The sequence below is a fragment of the Acomys russatus genome, chromosome 4, assembly GCF_903995435.1.
Source record: "Acomys russatus chromosome 4, mAcoRus1.1, whole genome shotgun sequence".
Classification (NCBI taxonomy): Eukaryota; Metazoa; Chordata; class Mammalia; order Rodentia; family Muridae; genus Acomys; species Acomys russatus.
The window spans coordinates 4,015,620-4,038,098 of NC_067140.1; the positions used below are offsets into that span (position 1 = coordinate 4,015,620).

Here is a 22,479-nt window from a genome sequence, read left to right on the forward strand (position 1 = left end):
ACATGAAATAAAGATAAAATTTAAAAAACAGGGCGTGGTGGCACATACTTAATCCCAGCACTGGGAAGGCAGAGGCAGGTGGATTGCAGTAAATTCGAGGCCAGCCTGGTCTACAAAGTGAGTCCAGGACAGCCAAGGCTAACACAAAGAGACCCTGTCTCAAAAAACAAAACAAAATTTAAAAAACGATGCAACTTTCAGTTTTGGACATTTCACTTAAAATCCAGATTTCTACTGTACTGGAAACTGGATTATCTGACACAGCAGCAATAGCAGCAGGCGCAGCTGAGCAAACCAGTCTCTTGCATTGTACATGACAAGTGACCCTTGACCCTGCTATTCCCTGCTGGGTCCCTGGCAGGCCAACTGAATGTTAGCTGTGATTTACTATAGAGAAATACTTCTAAGTTTCTATGTCTCAAAGTGACAGAATAAAAACCAAAACAAAGGGACCAGAAAGCCACAGGATTTTCGCCCACTGAGGCGGGGTCTCAGGTCGCCTTAGTTGGCTTCAAGCTCACCAGGTCGCTAAAGATAACTTTGACCTTTTGCGTCTTCTGCCTCCACCTTGAGTGTTAGAGGATGAGAGGAGGCCTAAAAGATTTGTAAACATTGTCTAAACCGTGCCTGCTTCGCAGCACATAGACTAAAATTGGAACTTTAACAGAGAAGATTAGCATCCCCCTGCGCAAGGATGACACGCAAATTCATGAAGCGTCCCATATTTTTAACCTATCAGAATTACATCCGACTTCTCAGCAGAGACCATAAAAGCCAGAAGGGCCTGGACAGAGGTCCTGCAAACCCCAAGAGGCCACAGATGCCAGGCCAGACTACTATACCCAGTGAAACATTAGCTAAGCACCCATATAGGCCGACCCAGAGAGTAGCCAGGAGTGCATTCCCTCCTGGGCTAACACCAGCTCCCTCCTGAGCCACCACAAATGGCCTGGGAGCCTATCAGAGGGTCACAGAGTTCTTTGAAGAAACAGACTTAAAAGGGAGGCAAAGGAGATTGGAAAAAGTAAGGAGATTCGAGCTCACAGCTTCAAGAAAGAAGTACCACCAGAGTTAGTGGTACCTGATTGCAATTGACCCATCCCACTGGAGATGGGCTTATTAAGAAAACAGACACTTCCCTGAGCAAAGTGTTGAGCCAAGAGAAAAAGTTAAGCCATGGGTGGTCTTGGCGCCCTTTTCTGTAGCCTGTCACCTTTTGGACATTAGACGCCCCTTATGTACGCAACCAATAGCTGATTGCCAGACTAGGATACCCCCTGCTTAGCGGGCATCTGGAGGAAAAGGACTTAAAAGGTCCCCAGATCAAGGCCAGTGTAGCTTCCTGATACTTTTGATTTGGTATCGGTCTTGATCCAGCTCGCGCTGAAATATTAAAGATTCCTCTTGTATTTACAGCGGTTTTGAGTCTTTCTGGTTCTTTTTGGGGCTCTCAAAATCTGGGTGCAGCAAGTGCTAGGACTGCAGTGGGAGCCACCACACCCAGCTGCACATGGTTTTTGATGTTGGGTGTTATTGTTTTATGTTACTGTGTGGATTTATAGGCTTGAAGGACCCAAAGCTTGCTCCCATCCTTTTTTAGCCGCCCATCAGCCTCCGCCTCTAAATTGGCCTCAGTTACTTTCTTAAAACATAAATATAGCCGGGCGTGGTGGCGCCCGCCTTTAATCCCAGCACTCGGGAGGCAGAGGCAGGCGGATCGCTGTGAGTTCGAGGCCAGCCTGGTCTACAAAGCGAGTCCAGGACAGCCAAGACTACACAGAGAAACCCTGTCTCAAAAAACCAAAAAAAAAAAAACCAAAAAAAAACAAAACAAAAAAAACATAAATATATATTAGTCTCGACATTTGAGAAGCAATGTGGATACTTATCCCTGTGAGTCTGATGTCTACAAAATGAGGTCCAGGACAGCAGGGCTACATACTAAGACTGTCTCAAAATATTTATTTATCTATATAATGATGCGCATATATGTATGATGTGTACATGTGAGCACAGTGTGTGTGTGTGTGCGCGCGCGCGCGCGCGTGTGTGTGCGCGCGTGCGTGTGTGTGCGCGCGCGCGCGTGTGTATGTGTGTGCGCGCGCGTGTGTGTGTGCGCGCGCGTGTGTGTGTGCGCGCGCATGTGTGTGTGTATGTGTGTGTGCGCGCGTGTGTATGTGTGCGCGCGCGCGCGTGTGTATGTGTGCGCGCGCGCGTGTGTATGTGTGCGCGCGCGCGTGTGTGTGTGTGTGTGTGTGTGCGCGCGCACATGCACGTGCGTGTATGCCAGGGATAGAAATTAAGACATCAGACCTAGCAGTAAGCACTTTTGTTTTGTTTTGTTTTGTTTTGAGACAGGATTTCTCTGTGTAGCCTTGGCTGTCCTGGACTCTGTAGATCAGGCTGGCCTTGAAACTCACAGTGATTCACCTCCCTCTGCCTCCCAGGTGCTGGGGTCAAAGGTGTGCGCCACCACACCTGGCCAGTAAGCACTTTTATCCAATGAGCAATCTTGATTGCTCCTTTTTTAAAAAAAGATTTTATTTATTTATTATTATATATACAGTGTTCTGCCTGCATGTACACCTGTGGGCTAGAAGAAGGCATCAGATCTCATTATAGATGGCTGTGAGCCACCATGTGGTTTCTAGGAATTGAACTCAGGACCTTTGGAAGAGCAGTCAGTGCTCTTAACCTCTGAGCCATCTCTCCAGCCCCAATTGTTCCTATTTTCTATTTATTTATTTATTTATTTTTATGTTTCATTTAACTTCTTTCCTTTTCTCTTTTCAACCCTCTCCTTTTATTCTCCCCATCCCTCCTCCTGCCAGGAACACCTGGAACTCACAGAGATGTTCAGGTCCCCTTAAACTGTCAGCAATCCCGCTGACTTGGCTTCCCCAGGGGTAGGATTATAGACAGGTAAGAGCTCTGCTAGCCTTTGGCCTCTTTAGCAGCAAACTCAGAGGGTGGCTTGAGCATCCACTTAGAGCCAAGTTTTGTGCTTCGTAGTACCTTATTTACATGGCGTTGAGGTTTTTTATTTTGGGGGCTGGAGAGATAGCTTAGTGGTTAAGAGCACTTGCTGTTTGTGTTAGTCAGGGTTGCTGTTGCTGCAATGAAAACATCATGATAAAGAGCAAGTTGGGGAGGAAGGGTTTATTCTGTTTCTGCTTCCGCATCACAGTCAGGACAGTGGTTTTTGTTTGGTTGGTTTTGTTTTTAAAGATTTATTTCCTTATTATGTATACAGTGTTCTGCCTGGATGTACACCTACACACCCAAAGAGGACCCTAGATCTCATTATAAATGGTTGTGAGCTACCCTGTGGTTGCTGGGACTTTTAGGAGAACAGCCAGTGCTCTTAACCGATGAGCCATCTCTCCAGGCCCACAGTGCTGTTTTAATTGAAAATCCCTGATTGCTCTGTTTTACCAATAAAGACTCAGGAGCCAGATGCTAGCCACCTGCTAGCCCAGAGAGGCAGAGAAAGCACCCAGCTGAACTTCCTACTTAGCTCATGTCCCAACGGAGAAGGCCCAAAAAGGCTCACTAGCTCAACTGACAGCCCAGGAGGAAAAGGCTAAAAACAAACCAAACCAACCAACCAACCAAACAAACAAACAAAAAAGAAACCCACAAAAACCCAAGGCCAAAGGCTTGCTGGCTCAAAGTTCAAAAAGCAAAAGGCCAGGAAACAGGAGCTCAAATGCTAGAGAGCTAAGAGCCAACCTAAAACCCTAAGCTGAAGAAGCTAAAGGGCCAAAGACTCCTTCTACTTCTACATGCAGGGTGTTTTGTTTTGTTTGTTTTTTGTTGTTTTTTGTTTTTTGTTTTTTCGAGACAGGGTTTCTCTGTGTTTGCTGTGTAGTCTCGAGGCTGCGTGGCCTCGAACTCACAGCGATTCGCCGGCCTCTGCCTCCTGAGTGCTGGGATTAAAGGCGTGTGCCACCACCGCCCGGCTTTGTTTTTCTTTTTAAACAAGACAGGGTTTTTCTGTGTAACAGCCTTGGCTGTCCTGGACTCACTTTGTAGACCAGGCTGGCCTCGAACTCACAAAGCTCCTCCTGCCTCTGTGTTATATATAAAAATTAAAGGCGGATGATAGACTACAAGGTACCAGGCAGATATTATGTTATGCAGAGTTTATTAAATGAGCATGGGGGGAGAGGGAAAGGAGGGAAGGGGTACCCCCGGGAGAGAAAGTAAAGAGGGGGTAGAGGGAGAGAAAGAGTGGAGAGAGAGAGACAGCATGGAAGGTCTGTCTTTTATATGGCCCTGGGCAGGGCCACGCCCCCATGGCAGGTAAGCAGTGACATCACAGGTTAGGCAGACTGAAGCAGAATACTAACACTCTGCCTCTGAGGACTGGGATTAAAGGCGCACACCCACCATACCCGGCTACACACTCAGCATCTTATATGGGTGCCAGGCTCTGAACTCGGGTCTTTGTGTTTGCACGGCAAGCATTCAGTCACCTGAACCATCTTGCACACCTTCTGTTTATTTGAGAAAGGGTCTCCTAGATGTAGCCTAGGTTGGCTTTGAACTTGCTATGTAGACTCAGAAAAGTTGAACCTGATATTACTGCCCCCACTTTCCAAGTGCTGTGTCACCACACCAGATGTTTCTTTATGATTTGTTGTCCTTGTTAGAAACAAAAGTCCTTGCCGGGCGTGGTGGCGCACACCTTTAATCCCAGCACTTGGGAGGCAGAGGCAGGAGGATCCATGTGAGTTCGAGGCCAACCTGGTCTACAAAGTGAGTCCAGGACAGCCAAGGCTACACAGAGAAACCCTGTCTCGAAACTCACCCCCGCCCAAAAAAAATAGAAACAAAAGTCCTTAAAGACTAATGGGTTAATGGCCTCAAAGCTTCAGTTGGGCTGAGAAACTCTGGATAGGAAGGTTGACTTGGCTGCTGACAGTCAGTAATTCTCCCTGCCCCCAAAACTTCTGAACAACACGGCAACCTTGGTGTTTACCGCACTGAGAATGCAGAGGGGCCCACCAGCAGATAGACGCTTCCATTTCCGAAGTCCCCTTTTCCACCTAATAAAAACCCCAGACCCAACTACTGCAGAGACTGGCGTCTGTCAGTGGGTCTGACTAAGGATTCTGTATAAAGGTGGGCCTCTGATTTTTTTATTTCCATGTTGTCTCCGTCAATCCCAATCTAACAAAGGCATAGACATAGCTACAGTGCCTGGAGCTGCCTGGGAATCCTGTGCAATGAACAATCAATATCTGTGCAGTGAGCAACACAGCTCAAAAGAACAGGAGGCGAGTGGCCTGTCTGCTTCTCTCACCACAGGGCAGCTAAGAGCCAGTGTCCTGGGTAGATGCTGCAATCCCAGCTTAGGCAGACTGAAGAAGGATTTTTCAGTTGTTTGAGGGAGGAACAGATACTATCTAGGAAAATGACTTGCAGTGCTTGCAAGGCTTGGTTGGCAGAGCAGGTCTCCGTGGCCCAGGAGAACGGGTTGGACCAGTTTTGCCCCTTCCTGGGAAGGAGTGGAGGCCTCCAGTGCCGGTGCTTCCAGCCCCCACAACTTCAAGCCCATTGTCCTTGTATTCAGGGCCTGAAGAGTGAGGACTATAGATGTTGGCAGAGTCTGCACTCAGGGTTAAGGGCCTGACACTCTCTTGGGGTGTTTGGGGTACACTTAAGACCCCAAACCCTGAGACAGGTAACCAAAGTCCTTGTTCTTTGTACTCTCAGAGGGAGTGCACTGTGCCTGGGAGGGGAAGGCCCTCTTCCAAGGTCTCACTGGGGCAAGGCTCCCAGATCATCACTACCTCTCACCTTTCATTAATTCACTTAACAAATATTTTCCTAGCTTTGAAGATATGTCATAAACACACTGATCTGTACGATCCTTTGTGGAGGTTATAAAAAAAAAAAAAAAGGACACAGTAAATACACCAATTATGTGGGTTGTTATAAAGTAGAAAAGAATTAAAAAGGGGAGTGTGTGGAGTGAGGTGCCTGGAGGAAGAGGGCAGAGGACTCGCTGTGTGTGTGTGTGTGTGTGTGTGTGTGTGTGTGTGTGTGTGTGTGAGAGAGAGAGAGAGAGAGATCTAGTGCAACCTAGAAATATATCACATACCATATATGTACATTTTTTATTATTCATATGCATCTGTGTGCCTGTGGAGGACAGAAAAAGGCCTCATATCCCTAGGAACTAGAATTACAGGTGGTTTTGAACCTCTGGACATGGGTATTGGGAACTGAACTCTGGCCCTTTGCAAGAACAGCAAATGCTCTAACCTCTGAGCCAACTCTCCAGCACTTTGTTTGTTTGTTTGTTTTTTGTTGTTGTTTTCCAAAACAGGGTTTCTCTGTGTAACAGTCCTGGCTGTCCTGGAACTCACGCTGTAGACCAGGTTGGCCTCGAACTCACAGAGATCCGCTTGCCTCTGCCTCCCGAGTGCTGAGATTACAGGCGTGTGTCACCACGCCCGGCCTCTCCAACACTTTTTAGGATTTATTGCTCTACTGGGGATTCAATCCAGGACCTTGTGCATGTTAAGCCGTCATTCTTCCACTGAGCCTCAAAAGTGGTTTGGGTTTGAGATGGGGTCTCTCATAGCTCAGGATAGCCTCGAACTGGACGTATAGACAAGACTCAAGCCTGGGTCAGAACTGATCCTTCTGCCTCTACCTCCTGAGTGCTGGGGTTGGAGATGTAAACCACTCTGCTTAGTTTTGTTTTGTTTCTCTTTTTAAGGCTCCTCCGGTTACCATGTACAGAACGGAAGGGGTAAGGATGAAGAGGGGACAGCCCATGAGCAGGGGGGTGAGGCTCTTGTTGCTATGGTATCAAATGACGATAAACATAGTGGCTTACAGCAATATAAAATTTTGTATAGTTTTGGAGGTCAGATGTCTGACAATGCCTCTTGCTAAAGTCAAGGGCTATGTTTTTTTAAAAAAAATATATATATATATTTTTAAAATATTTTATTTAATTTTTTTTAATCTACGTGCATTGGTGTGAAAGTGTCAGGTCTTGGAGTTACAGACAGTTGTGAGCTGCCATGTGGGGTGCTGAGAATTGAACCCGGGTCCTTTGGAAGAGCAGGCAGTGCTCTTAACCACTAAGCCATCTCTCTAGCCCTAAAAATATATTTTATTAATGTATTCATATTACATCTTAATTGTTATCCCATCCCTTGTATCCTCCCATTCCTCCCTCCCTCCCATTTTCCCCTTACTTCCCTTCCCTATGACTGTTCCTGAGGGGGACCTCCTCCCCCTGTATATGCTCATAGGGTATCAAGTCTGTTCTTGGTAGAAGGGCTATGTTTATACCAGGGACTGTAGGAGAAGGCAAAACTATCCCCTGCCTTTTTTGTATTAAAAACAAAAAGTGTGCCGGGTGTGCTGGCACATGCCTTTAATCCCAGCACTCGGGATGGAGGCAGAGGCAGGAGGATTGTTGTGAGTTCGAGGCCAGCCTGGTCTACAAAGCAAGTCCAGGACAGCCAAGGCTGCACAGAGAAACCCTGTCTCAAAAAACAAAAACAAAAAAAATTACATTTTATTTATGTGTATGTGTAGGAGCTTAGGCAGCAAGTGCCTTTACCTACTAAGTCATCTCACCAATCCCTTTTCTGGATTTTTTTTTTCTATCTATCTATCTATCTATCTATCTATCTATCTATTTGAGACAGGGTTTCTCTGTGTAATAGCCCTGGCTGTCCTGGAAAACTCCCTTTGTAAACCAGGCTGGCCTCGAACTCACAGAGATCCACCTGCCTCTGGGATTAAAGGCATGGGCCACCCCGCCAGGACCAAGCAAGAGCCTTTTATGGATGCTTAAAGTCTGTATTTCTTGGCTTGGCCTTTCTTCACCTTTAAAGCCAGGAGGAACAGATGGGCGGTGGTGGCGCATGCCTTTAATCCCAGCACTTGGGAGGCAGAGGCAGGCGAATCACTGTGAGTTTGAGGCCAAGCCTGGTCTACAAAGCGAGTCCAGGATGGCCAAGGCTACATAGAGAAATCCTGTCTCAGAAAAACAAAACAAAACAAAAAAAAGTCAGGAGGAACATCTTTCATTCTGATCCTCCTTCTAGTAATTACACTGTGTCCAACTGGACAATCTACTCTTTTCCTCTCAAAGCCCCCCCTCCTTTTTATTTTATTTGTTTATTTATTTTCCTGTATAGCCTTGGCTGTCCTGGACTCACTCTGTAGACCAGGCTGGCCTCGAACTCACAACAATCCTCCTGCCTCTGCCTCCCGAGTGCTGGGATTAAAGGCGTGTGCCACCACACTCAGCCCCTCTCAAAGCCCTTTAAGGGACACTCTGGGCATAGCTACTGTGGGGCACACTTCAGGAGGCAACTGCAATAGGCCAAGCAAGAGATGATGACGGCCTCGAGCGGAGTGACAGCAGTGAGACTCTGGATTGCTTTGAGGGGTGAGCCTACAGAATGTTCTAAGGGTTTGATAAGGACCTTTCCTTCCATGGACCTGTCTTTGTGTAAAAGTCACCTGCTGGAGCCTGTGTGCCCCCTCCAAATGTGTTGTCATTTGGTTTACAGACTCAGCTGAACTCACCATTGTCTCAGAAGAGGCCCCCCTCCAACACACAACTCCCCGTCACCCGCCTCAGGTTCTGCAGGGTGGGGTCTGTCTTACCCCCATAGCTAAGTTTGTCCAGCTCTCCAGGGAGCTCATTTCCACACACAGCCCTTTGAGATAGGGTCTTACTGTGTAGCCCTGTGAGACCCAGAACTCTCATGTAGACCAGGCTGGCCTCAAACTCAGAGCTCCACCTGCCTCTGCCTCCTGAGTGCTGGGATTAAAGGTGTAAACCAGCACACCTGGCATAAATACTTTTATATTTAAGAGGAAAAGATTTGTAGGGTCTGTGGATTTAGCTGAGTGGGAGACTGCTTCCCAGGCACATGCAAGTCCCTGGTTCAGTCCTTAGCACTGAAAATACTGAAGGGGAAAAAAAAAAAAAAAAAGGCATCCAGCTGGACATGATGGTTCATGCCTACAACGGCAGCGCTTGAGAGGTGAAGGCAGAAAGAGTGCCGTGAGGTTTTGTGCCTGCTTCTTTCATCCAGGTCAACCCATATTGTACTCATTGTTTTCACATGGCTTTAAATTAAAAAACAAACAATTTTTTTTGTATGGGTGTTTTCCATGCATGTATGTGTTTGTACTCCCTGTGTCTCAGGAGGTCAGGAGAGGGCACTGGATCTCTTGGCACTGGCACTACAGTTGTAAGCCAGCACTTGGGTGTTGGTAACTGAGCCTGAGACCTCTGGCCCTTTTTTCACATAGCTTTTACCGAGGTGACAGTAATTGATTTAAAAAAAAAAAAAAAAAATTCAAAAGGACCTTCACTTGCCCCAGAGGTCAGAACAATGAAGCCCAGGCTCTCCAGAATTTGACCAGGGTACTCTGTGTCTTGCCATGGTGGTTAAATCCTCAGGCAGGTGGGAGCTACCCATGTGTCAGAACATGGGCAGACACGACTGATCTCAGCTCTCCTCCTCCTTCTCCTTGAGAGGGAGACAGGATTTTGCTATGACGGGTGAGGTCGCCTGGACCTCCCGGTCTTCTGCGTCAGACACCACACCTGGCTTCCAGCACCCTTTCCGTGTCCCAGTTCAAACTTCTTTCCCAGAGACTTATGCCAATTGCGTGGGAAGTTAAACTTGAGTTTCCTGCTATAATCCGCCCCGCTCCCAACACTCCCCCCCGCCCCCCCCCCCCCCCCCCCCCCCGCCGGTCCTCCAACATGACTTTCTGAACTCCCAGAGTGTCTTACTCGGGGTCACTATTGCTGTGATGAAACACCATGACCAAAAGCAACTTTGGGAGCATAGAGCACACTTCCACATCACCGTTCATCACGGAACCGGCTCACGTAGGAAAACTTACGAATTTACGCAGAAGCCATGGAGGGGCGCTGCTCAGCCCAGGGGTGGCCCCGCCCACAGTGGGCTGGGCCCTCCCACATCACTCACTGATTAAGAAAATGGTCTCCAGGCCTGCCTACCGCGGGGGTCTTATGGAAGCGTTTTGTCACTTGAGGTTCCCTCCTTCCCAATGACCCCAGTAGCGTCAAGATGACATAAACTTCTGCTAGGTTAGCTCAGCAGCAGTGTGAGGCTGGCAGCGAGGCCTGTAGAATGTGCCTGTTCATAGGTTTTGAGGGCCTAGGCTCAAAACTGGCGACTGCATTTGCTCTGAGTGCCAAGACAGCAACATGACTCAGGTACGTGGAGAAGGGGCGGGCTGCTTAGATCCGCACGGGTTGTGCCATCCGGAGGCCTGAACGTGGATAAAACATTGCAGATTCTCTATTAATAGAGAACAGACACAAATGTGGTGTATGTTTCACAGTTCACGCCCCCCCCCCCCCCCCCCCCCGCCAAAGTTTAGGTTTCGTGTACCACAGCTGAGCTTTGAACTTGCCAAGTGACGGAGTATGAACTTGGACTCCGGACCTCCTGCCTCTACTTCAAAGTTGTGAGACCACAGGCATGTGTGCCCCCACGCCCGGCCCTCTGCTAACTTTGGACGTGCTAGGGCCTCCTGGTTCAGTCACAGCTGACCATCAGAATGCCTGGATATGCAGAACAGGAGGCTCTACAGGCTGAGGCAGGAGGATCGCGTTTGAGGCCTGCCAAGGGCTACATAAGCAGACCCTGTCTCACAACAAAATCAAAATTGTCATAGGTCATCCAAAAAGTGTTTGTGAGTGATATATACATATACATTTGTTATTATTATCATGACTATTACTATTATTTATTCTAGTGCTTAAAGTCTGGCCCAAGCTGATCCGGTACTTACTCTGTAGCCCAAGTTCGACTTGAATTCATGGTGGTCTTCTTATCTCACCCTTCCAAGATGAATCGCCATGCCCTGTTTAAAACACACATTTATTTATTTATTTATTTATTTATTTATTTTTGTTTGACTGCCTGTGGCCTGCTGTGTGCCGGCCCTTTTTATTTCCTATGTCACTCACAAACACTTTTAGGAGGACCTGTGATGATGTCAAACGTACAGCTGTGGAAAATAAGAGGACGTTAACTGGGCAAAGTGAGTATTCAAGGCTGATTTTTGAAGCTTTGCCATTGAATTCCACTGGCAAGGTGGTTAGTTTCTCTTTCGTTTCAGAAAGCCTTTTAGGTGAGCGAATAAAGAGTAGAAAGACAGTTCATCCAAGTGGTGAGAACCACCTGGGATGGTAAATTAGACTAGTTAGGCAGTCAGTTTTCTGAGCTTGATTCACTTACCTCTAAAATAGGAACAGCACAGACCCCAGTACTAAAGAAGCAGAGACAGGATCAAGAGTTCAAGGCCAGCCTCTGCTACATAGGAAGTTCAGGCCACTTCTAGGATACATGAAAGCCTAGCTCCGAAGCAGAAACACAAAATAGACACCGTAGTATCTGTCATAAACTGCTTATGAGACTCAAGTGTGCTCATGTACGTAAAGCCCTGTGTTCCGGAGATGATAGAATATGAGCGATGTTATTACCATTGTTGCTTTGAGTGCTGTGAATTAGACTCAGGGCTCTATCACGGAGCGACACAACGAATCCCTCTCTTTCTAATAGTTATTTCTCTTCCTTTTCTTCCGCGTCTACAGTACACATTCCAAAGAGACTACGTTTTCCAGCATGCCATACCGCCCTTTGACCTCGGCGAGACCAAAAAGGTGCGCCGCCGTACGCCACGAGCCGGAAAACTCAGACTCCCGGCGTGCAGCGCGCGGTCCTCCCTTAGACTCGAAGGACTGCGGGCGCGTGGTGCTCTGGGAGCTGTAGTCAGCGGCGCGTTGCCCTGACGCCGGCCGGGCCCGGGCGTGGGGGCCTGTGGGAGGTGGTGCGGCCGGGCCCAGCTGCGGGGCGGAGGTGGAGGCGAGGCCTGCGGCTGCGGGGAGCGGCGGGGCCGGGGAGCAGGCGCCGTAGCCGAGCCGAGCCGAGCCGGAGCGCGCGCCGGAGGCGGCGCGGCGAGCAGCAACCATGTCGGTGTTCGGGAAGCTGTTCGGGGCTGGAGGGGGTAAGGCGGGCAAGGGCGGCCCGACCCCCCAGGAGGCCATCCAGCGGCTTCGGGACACAGAGGAGATGCTAAGCAAGAAGCAGGAGTTCCTGGAGAAGAAGATCGAACAGGAGCTGACGGCTGCCAAGAAGCACGGCACCAAAAACAAGCGCGGTGAGGCGGCCCGGGCCCCTTCAGACTCTTCCCTGGCTCTCCTAAGGCTTCCCAGGCCCGGACTCCACTTTGTCTAACTCGTTTCGGGGTCTCTTTGGAGCCTGGGCCACTCCGGGCAGACTTCTCTCGGTGCCTTATCCGTCTGACTCCCTTCTGTGTCTCCTTGAGCTGGCTCTCCGCTACCATCAGACTGCCCTCAAACTCCCTCCCCCGTCAGACCTCTTCTGACCCAGATCTCACAGCACTTTTTAACTCTGTGCTCGGTCTGTTCCACTGCATTCCACTGTATTCTTTCCCCTTTGGCCTCCCCCACCTTCCCAGCCACTGCCTCTACCCACACCTTGGTTCATTTCTTTGCCTCACCCTATTATTTATGTGCTTCCTGCCCCACCTCTGCCCTCTCCCGAGCCCTTGGTGGAGTCTGAGCTACCCGTCTGCCTCTGACTCAGGAGTCTTCTTGAAAAGCCTCCTTTATGGAGAGAAAAGAGGAGTGGGGCGTGGGGAGACCCTCTGGTACCCACTCTGTTCACTTGTTGAGTGAACTTGAGCAAGTTTGAGCCCTCGGTTTCCACATCCACCAGCTAGGCTCCGGCCTCTGTGAAACCTAACATGTAGGTAGCCCTGTGATTCCTCTGGTTTCCTCATAGCCAGACTTCTTAGAGCTTCCGTGTTGTAAGCCTTCCCCCTTGTGACTCACCACTTCCTGGTTATTCTAAACCAGAAACGATGTGGACTCTGTGCCTCCATTGGCCCAGTTCAGTCCCGTTGTTGATTGGTACTTGAAGGTATCTTCTTCCTGTTTTGAAGCTGTCTAGGAAGTGCCTTGTAGTTTTCTAATTGAATGAGGGTGAAAGTGCTTTAATGACTGGAAAGAATGTCAGAACGTGCAGTTTTGTTTTGTGGTTTTGTCACAGCAATGTGAGCATGAGTCATAGCAGGACAGCTCTTCTCTTGAGACTGGGCCAAAGGTGAGAGGGGTTTACCAGTCATACAAACAAGTATTCAACCCAGAAGGTTACCAGGGAAGTGCCTTCTGGGATTGTGAACTAGTGGATTTGCCCTTTGGAAGGATTTAGACTATCCAGCGAATAGTATGGTTGGGGCTTTACTACTATTGTAAACATTTGCTTGATACTGCCTCATAATGAGATAACCTATCTTGTGGATGCTCCTCCTCTGTTACAGCAAACAGCCTGGAAATTCTCAGCACCCCGTATATCCTGACCTACTCCTAGAGGGGAGCCAAGCAGCCTCCACTTTAAAGAGAAAATACTAGTTGTCCACATCCCTCTAGACCCATATGCTCAGCACCTGGGAGGCTGAGGGAGGAGGGTCAAGGTCATGCTTGTTTACAGAGCAATTTAAAGGCTGCCAACAGGAGAGACTTTGTCTCAAAAAGAGAGATGGTGGTCACAGGCAAGACACTAACTAACCATTTTGGAGATGTCAGTGATGAGCACTAACTAAGAAAAGTTGGTTCATAGTGAGTAGAGGGGGTGCTGTTTTGGTAGGGTGGTTAGGGGTAACCTCTTTGAAAAGTTAAAGTTTGAACTGAGGCCTTTCAAAGGAACCAGCTTTGGGGGGGGGGGGCTTTTCCTAGCTGGGAGAATAGCATAGGCATGGGTGGAAAGTTGTGAAGATCTAAGAAGTTTAAAAATGTAGTGACTGAGGGGACAGTGCAGTAAGTAGGGGGGATGGGCTGTGAATTGCCAGCAGAGCATGGATGCCAAGTGGTGGAAAGCCTTTGAAGGGTGTTACTCTGAAGCAAGTCCTAATCATTGGTAAGAGCTTTAAGCATCTGGCTGCTGGCTGGGGAGTGGGCGGGGCATTCAGGGAAGTTGCAGGCATCCATCTGTGGACTGGACACCGGTTGTAGCTCTGGAGATAGAGAACAGGCCTGTGTTCGGCTAATCAGCTCTCTTCTCTGACAGCTCTCCCTTAATCAGGATCCTCTTTGCAGCCATGGTAATTAGAGTCATGGTTTTTGCCAGTCTGCATGTTGGAAAGCTTGCCTCTTCACAGCGGAGTGGAGGAGGGTGTCACTGTTCATCCCCTCCCATCCCTCAGGGCTCCAAGGAGAGCATCTGCTGAACAGTAAGATACGCATAACTCCGGTCTCCGTCTAGGGCTAGCTTGGTTTCTGCAGTTGTAGAGGTGACTGAATTGGCTTTCCAGATGCCTGGAGAGAGAGCCGACACACTGGAGAACTGCCTCAGTTCTAATAACTTTGTTCAGAGTGGTCTGTCTTTTTGGGTTGGGCTGTGAGGACAGGAGCTGCTGCAGGCTTCCCTTCTTTTTATCGTCCTGAGGTCTAATAGTTGTGTTGCTCTTGTCCTGGGGCCTAACCCGCTTCTCCAGATGGTGCTGTGGGGTTTTACCACCACCATGTGGACACCATTCATTCCCTGACCCACTGCTATGCTGCGACTCTCAGCACCAGATACGAGAAAACACTGCCTGTCTTCCTGGGAGAAGTCAGGACTGGAAATATGGGAGTCAGGAGTAATTTTAGAAGTCAGTGATGAGGTGTGTTTAGATGGTTGAGGTTACAGGCGGGGAAGGTTCTTGTCTGGAGGGAAGGGAGGGAGGGAGGCTTTGCAGAGAAAGAAGAATGAGGTGGCCCATGGGGGTTCAGTGTACTTGGGAGCAGCTAGAGTGCCTCTCAGCTGAGCCTGGGACAGGACAGGCTCTAGGTTACCCTGGAGAGTGGCTGCTAGCCTTCGGGCCTCGCCCTGCATATGTTGAAGAGTCACTGGTGCTTCTTTTATAGTAGAAGGTCTTATCTATTTTGGTTTTTGAAAGAACATTCTAGCAGCAGTGTAAACAAAGGTGTGTAAACTGGTCAGGGAGGGGCTGGGGCAGGAATCCAGATACATGTAAGGGTAGAATTGTACAGACCGGGGTTTGGACCATCGCTTTCTTACTGACCAGCTCTGTGCCTGGGCAGGTTACTCTGTGCCTCTGCTTCTCTGTAAATCAGAGTCCTAGCTTCAGCGGTACAGGATGAGGTGTGCTGCGCACGCAGAGTTCTTAGCACAGAGCATGCCATATGCTAAAAGATCAGTAACTGCTTCATGTCATCATCACACGGGCACTAGCCGTTACTCAGGTGGCAATCAAGGGCCTAGCACAGACACATGGAAAACGGCCAAGGAAATACATGCCCGGAACTTCTAAAGGAGTCAGAAGAGACTTGGTGGTTTCTTGGGACTATTGGAGTGAGCAGAGTGGAGACATTGCCAGGCTGTGTCAGTTGGGGCAGCTGGGTGTGTGTGGCGATGCACCGACCACGTCTGGAAACAGTGGCATGCTGTACTGGTGAGGCTGAGACAGGCAGATCCCTTAGCTCAGGAGGCAGGCAGCTTCCCTGGATTACGGAGCTCCAGCTTCAGTGAGCGGTCCTGTCTCCAAAAATAAGGTGGAGAGTAACAGAAGGTGTTCAGCCTTCGCCTTCCAACCCTGTCGCTGGCCCTCATACACATGTGTGCACAAGTATTCACACAGCCGCACACAGGCACACACAGCAAGCACCTGCCAGGCGTGCTCCTTATTCCCAGGGTAGAGGAAGGAGAAGGAGGCTGAGGAAGTGACGTACCTCAAGAGGCTTGGCCGTCAACTGACCAGAGGCATCGGGTGCTCTGCTTGCTTCCCTGATTGCCAGGGGCACCACGGTTGGCACTGTCCCACTACCCAGTACACACCCCATTGTTTATGCAGGGTGTGGGGCTGAGAAGGGGAAACAGAGTCAGCACCATTCTGCCCATCGGAATATGTATCCAAATTCAGAAGCTATCTTGGTACTATACACATTACAAGATGGTTCGCTGCCCTTTGAAAGAAAGCGTGGAACCACCCAGATTGGCTTATTTGCAGTGTGTCCCAGGTAGTAACTCCAGTTAGATGTCACATGCTCTTTCCCAAGTCCCTTTACCTTTCCTTTAAGTCATATATTCATTCTCACATTCTCTGGTCCCAGTCCTGCTGCCGAGTGCTTCAGTGCTGGGGACACAGACCTTGCCGCCCAGGAGACTGCAGTGAATCCTCTCCTGTGAGATGATAGCTTTACCTGGCCGAGGGAAGGCTTACCAAAGACCTGTTTGTATGAAAGAACAAGACACATGCACTTGTCTGGTAAAGTTACCACTGGTCACATTTATAGTGGATTATTGTGAATGGGAACCAGCCTGCCGACGAGGACCGCCCACACTTATGAGCACCTGCATAGATAGTACTCTGGCAGTTCCTAAAGAAAGGGGATCATGTCTGACGTTCTCTTCTCCTGTTCCCTCCCTCTCTCCCAACCCTCGTAAAAAAAGAAAAAAAAAAGATTTATTTATTTTTATGTGTATGTGTGTGTGCCTCTGTGTGTTTATGTGTACCCCATGTGTGCATGTGTTCTGGATGCTGTGGGAGGGCACTGGATCACTTGGAAGTGGAGTTAGAGGCAGTTGTGAGCTGCCTAATGTGGGTGTTAGAAACCATACTCAGATCCTCTGTAAGAGCGGCAAGCACCCTTAACCACCTAGTTCACTCTCCAGCCTCTTCATTTACAAATTAAATTGTTGCCAGGCACAGTGGCACACGCTTGAAATCCTAGCACTCAAGGAGGCAGAGGCAGGTGGATCTCTGAGTTTGAGGCCAGCCTGGTCTGCAAAGTGAGACCAGGACAGCCAGGGCTGCACAGAGAAACCCTGTCTCGAAAAACCAGAAAAAAATTACATTGTTACTATTTATTATTATTATTGCTGTTATTATTGTGCAGGCACACGTGGCACAGCGTAGTGTGAGAGGTCAGAAGACAACTTTCAGCAGTTGGTTCTCTGCCTCTACTTTTTATTTGCACCATGATATTGGCATTTAAGCAGCTTTGCTTGGCGTTTGGGATGCTCAACTCTTTTTCTTTTAATATTTTATTTAATTTTAATTTGTGTGCATTGGTATGGGGGTATCAGACTGTTACAGACGGTTGTGAGCTGCCATGTGGGTCCTGGGAATTGAACCTGGGTCCTTTGGAAGAGCAAGTAGTGCTCTTAACCACTGAGCCATCTCTGCAGCCCCTCTGCCTCTACTTTTTTTTGTGGGCTTTGGGGCACGAACTCAGGTCCTCAGGCTTGTATAACAACCTTATGTGCTGAGCCATCTTGCCAGCTGCTTGTTTTATTTTTTTCAAGGGTGAATATGAGCAGTGAAGGGGCGGAACTTGCTATATATAGTCCAGGCTACCCTTGAACTTGTGATCTCTTGCCTCAGGCTCCTGAGTGCAGGGATTCTGTGTTACAGATGTACACCACCACATATTTATTAATTTGGTGTCTGTGGGTGTGTGCGTGTGCATGCACACAGATAAAGGACAGCCTAATAGACTTGGTTATCCCCTTCCACCATGGGAGGTGGGGGATGAAACTTAGGCAAATGCTCTTTTACCTGTTGAGCAGTCTTACTGTCCCAGTTTCTTAGCATGATAGCTAATCAAGGAAGCATTTACCTTAGGTAGCTCAGATTTTTTTTCTTTTTGTTTTTTCAAGACAGGGTTTCTCTTGTTTGTTTTTTAATTTTTTGTTTGTTGGGTTTTTGTTTGTTTGTTTGTTTGTTTTGGAGCTTTGTAGACCAGGCTGGCCTTGAGCTCACAGAGATCCACCTGCTTCTGCCTCCCAAGTGCTTCTTGTTTGCTTTTTCTCTTTTCTTTCTTTTTCTTTTCTTTTTCTCTTTCTTTCTTTCTTTCTTTTTCTTTTTTTTTTTTGAGACAAGGTTTCTCTGTGTAGTGTGGCTGTTCTAGACTCACTTTGTAGACCAGGCTGGCCTGGAAGTCACAGAGATCAGCCTACCTGTGCTTCCAGAGTGCTGGGATTAAAGGTGTGTGCCACTATGTCCAGCTACTTGTTTGCTTTTTCAAGACAGAGTTTCTCTATATGTAGCGCTGGCTGTTCTGGCTGTCCTTTGTAGACCAGGCTGGCCTGGAACTCACAGAGATCCGTCTGCCTTTGCTTCCCAAGTGCTGGGATTAAAGGTGTGCTCCACCACAGCCTGGGCTCTTTTTTATTTTAATAAAGAGGAAAGAGTTTGTGGGAAGGGCTTCATTTTAGTTACATACAATTGTGTTAGATCCAGCAATGGAGACTGGTGATTACATCCTGTATTTGTACATTTCTGTAGATTCATGGAAGCAAATCATTTGCTCTTAGGTTCTGCTGAGAATGTCTGATGAATGCAGAAGCCAGGGGCTAATGGGAAATTTATCTTTGTTAAATTCAGCCTGTTATAGCCAGGCCTAGGAGTACGCGTCTTTAATCCCAGCACTCTGGAGACAGAGGCAGGCGGATCACTGTGAGTTTGAGGCCAGCCTGGTCTGCAAAGCAAGTCCAGGACAGCCAAGGCTACACAGAGAGACCCTGTCTGGAAAAAAAAAAAAAAACCAAAATAAAACAATTCTGCTCATTGCTGAGACAAGGGAAGCATCCTCCTGTTTAGATTATTAGCATATGGAAAGGTGGCTTACTCGATTAAAGGAATAGTGAATGTGGCTTTTTGATCATTGATATCAAGATACCAGGTTGAAAACCACAGTATCTTAACAGTGTGTGTGCCAACTGGACTGTCTGTCCCAGAGGCTCTTGAGTGGAAAACTTGAACTGCACCCAGGGAACTGAGCAGTGGGAAATTGCTTTGGTGACACTTCGGCTTCTTGTTTGAAGACAGTTTTACCTATGTCTTAAGACAGATGGAGTGTCAGAGAGGCCCTGTGAGCTGACTGCACAAACGTATTGATGTCTTTGATTCAAATGACAAAAAGCTCTTTTTGGTATGAAGATTATGTGCATATGTGTGCATGTTTGTATATGTAGAGGTCAGAGGTCAGCCTTGAGAGTCATTCTCCTGAGACATTTGCTTTGTTTTATGAGACAGGGTCTTTCACTTGGACCTGGCCTTGGCTGGCCTGTAAGCCTCAAGGTTACTTTCCACCTCTCCAGCGATGGAATTACAAATAGGCTTCACCACTCCCAGCTTTGCCTGTGGTGGGTGCTGGGAATCTACCTCAGGTCCTCCTGTGATCTTTCAAGCCTGGGGGGAGGGTGGCAAACTCACTAGATACTCATCTACCTCTGCCTCCCAAGTTTGAGTTCTAAATGGGTATGCCACCACGTACTGTTTTAAGAGTGAAAGAGAGCGGAATATAATGGTCTCCACCTGTAATCCCCGCACTTGGAGGTGAAGGCAGAGTATCCAGCGAGACTCTACCTTAAAAAAAAAAAAAAAGAAAGAAAACAGAGAGAGAATATTAAAATTTTTTTTAGAGCTGAGTGTGTGTATGTGTATGTACTTTGATCCCAGCACTCAGGAAGCTGAAACAGGAGGATTTCCATGAGTTTGAAGCTAGTCTGGGCTATATAAGCCAATTCCAACCTGGACTACATAGTGAAGCCCTACCCTCAAAAACAAAAACCACCAGCTGCTTTAGGTTAGTCACTGGGGATGGTGGTTATATAGGTCAGTCACTGGGGATGGTGGTTATATAGGTTAGTCACTGGGGATGGTGGTTATATAGGTTAGTCATCACTGGAGGGGTGGTTATATAGGTTAGTCACTGGAGATGGGTGCTTATATTTGGAAGGGACGTCTGAGCATAGCAACAGGAAGCAGCAGTCTTAGCTAGATTCAGTACTGGCCAACTTCTAAGATAGTGAGTGGGCTCAAGTCAGCGGGCATTTGTTGCACTCCTAGGAGGAAGTCAGCATACTGGTATAGGTGGACAGTTCCTCCTTTGCATGCAGCTTTCCTCTTAACCAGCAGTGCCTTGATGCTTACTCACCTCGGGTCTCATTCTCCTTTGTAAAAGGGAATGCTGTGACTTCCTTCACAGGGTTCTTCAGTACAAGTCAGCGTGAATGCAGTTCCTAGCAGAAGGGCGAGCACGTGGAAGGGATGTGCTTCCTTCCTTGTTTTCCACTCTCAGTCTTCAGCTCAGTAAGGCTATAAAGACAAAGGGCTCTGCTTTCTCCCTCATAACCCAACAAGGACAGCACACCCAGATAAAAGTAACCATGACAAAAGGCAAAGCACAGTAAGTGTACCAATGAAGTGGTAGAGGAGAACGGCAGGAAGAGATGTCCATCCATCTGTCTGTCCATCCGTCCAGGGCCCAGATTCCCTTTGCAGTATTCCTGCCAGGTGGTTAACCTCCTGTTGACCCCCCTCCCTCTGCTGACAGGAGCTCTGGCTTGTAGTATGGATAACTGTCCTATCTAGTCTGTCTTGGATAACTGCCTGTGAGATTATGTTTCCAAAGTGGGCTGAGAGCTGCCTTCCTGCAGGGCCTGCACTGGGCCCTGTTGGGAAGCAGCCTGGCCTCAAGTTAGAGATCTGGGAGTCTGACACTAGACAGCTGTGCACTGGAGACCAGGCACAGGTTTGGCATCCTCGGGCCCCAGAGGACGGGTCTGATCTGTCTTTACCATGTCTGATGGAGAACATTGGAGTTTATGCTTCAAGTTTGCACTTTTCAAGGACAGACAGATATTTCTCTTCTTTCCTTGTTACCCTCTGTGGATGTGCACCTATGCATGTATGGTGAGTGCCACTGAATATTCAGAATATTCCAGTCGAGGTCTGGGCAGCAAAGCCCAGAGCTTGTAGGGTCACACCATTTGTTTAGAAATTTAGTGCAAACTCTTGGGCCAGATCACAAAATCAGATCTTCCTCCTCTCAATAAACAATTGTATTTATTTATCTGTGTTGGTGTGTTGTGCTCACGTGTGTGTGTACTTGTGCACTGGGACTAGAACCCAGGACCTTGTGTGCTGTATGTTGGGCTAAATCCCTAGACCTCTTTAAGGAGTCTAACTGAAGGATTGTATGATTGAAACTAACATGAACACTTGCCTGGCTTGAGTCTCCCTTAGCTGGTATTTCCAGCTCTACTTCCTCCCTCTTCCTTATAGGGCAAAGGAAAGCTGTACATCTCTTTGGTTGTGATGTTTCCATCTAAAGATTAGTGATATGGGTTAGTGGCAAAGGTGCTGGGTTTGTGATCAGAAAACCTGAGTTCACAGTCTGCCTCTGTCTCTTGGTAGTCTGGAATCTTGCCGAAGTTTTCTCATCTTCAACCTCCCCCCACCCCCACCTTCCTCCCTCCCTCTCTTTCTTTCTTTTGTTTGTTTTTTCTTTTTTGGGTTTTTCAAGCCGGATTTGTTGTTGTTGTTGTTGTTGTTGTTTGGTTGGTTTTGGTTTTTTGTGACAGGGTTTTTCTGTGTAGCCCTGGCTGTCCTGGACTCACTTTGTAGAGCAGGCTGGCCTCGAACTTACAGAGATCCGCCTGCCTCTGCCTTCCGAGTGCTGGGATTAAAGGTGTGCACCACCACTGCCCAGCTTTTTTTTTTTTTTTTTTTTTTTTTTTTTTTTGTCTGTCTGTTTCTCTGTCTGTAGCCTTGGCTGTCCTGGAACTCATTTCGTAGACCAGTCTGGCCTCAAACTCACAAAGATCCACCTGCCTCTGCCTCCTAAGTGCAGGGATTAAAGGCATGCACTACCATCGCCTGGCTAGAATACAGTATTTCTGTACACTCTTGGTATTCGATGTGGTCTATGGGAACATTGGGAGATTCTTAGAAATGCAGACACGGAGGCCATCTGTAGTTTGTATGCTCCTTGAGGTTTGTGGGGCATGTGTGCGCGCGAGTGTGTAAGCATGCTGTGTGTGGAGGTTAGAGGAGGACAGCTTTTGGGAGTCATTTCTCCCTCGCCACATTGAGTCTTACCTGTTTCTGTGCTGCACTTGTGCTGTGCTTGGATGCTGCAGGCTTGTGGGTCTCCGGCCACTGTGTTGTCTCCACCTGCTCTGAGATTACAGATGTTTACCACCACATCTGGCTTTTTATATGAGTCCTAGGGATTGGAACTGACGTTGCTGGAGTTTCATGGCAAGTGCTTTTACTCGTGAACTATCTTGCCTGCTTTGTGTGTTGTTTGTTGTTGTTGTGTTTTGAGACAGGGTCTCATTTTGTAGTGTAGGCTGACCTCAAATTGGTGAATCTTCTGCCTTAGCCTTCCAAGTGCTGGGATTGCTGATTTGTGCCACCATGTCTAGAAAGTTCGAGGGATTTCAAAAATAATTTGGATATCATGCTTCTTGGAGGGCTCTGATGTTGCCTTGTTTGAGGCTGCGCTCTTGTAGCTCAGCTGGCTTTGAGCTCCTCGCCTTTGTTTCTACCTCCCAGATGCTGAAATTACAGGCATGGACCACCATGGATGGCCCAGTGACATGTCAAATCTTTTTGGTTTGAAAATTT

General features: G+C 48.0%; 1 protein-coding gene and 1 non-coding gene across 2 annotated transcripts in view; both read left to right on the forward strand.

The window, feature by feature from the left end:
• Positions 1-623: 623 nt before the first annotated feature.
• LOC127188751 (U6 spliceosomal RNA) lies at positions 624-729 on the forward strand. The gene has a single exon (XR_007830596.1). It is a non-coding gene; the product is annotated as a U6 spliceosomal RNA (small nuclear RNA).
• An 11,201-nt stretch (positions 730-11,930) lies between these two features.
• The window catches only part of Chmp4b (charged multivesicular body protein 4B), a 40,256-nt gene continuing 29,707 nt past the window's right edge, over positions 11,931-22,479 (forward strand). Inside the window, exon 1 of the mRNA XM_051143563.1 lies at positions 11,931-12,195. Within this exon, the coding sequence (XP_050999520.1) occupies positions 12,006-12,195 (190 nt within the window). The 5' untranslated portion in view covers positions 11,931-12,005. The remainder of the gene's footprint in view (positions 12,196-22,479) is intronic.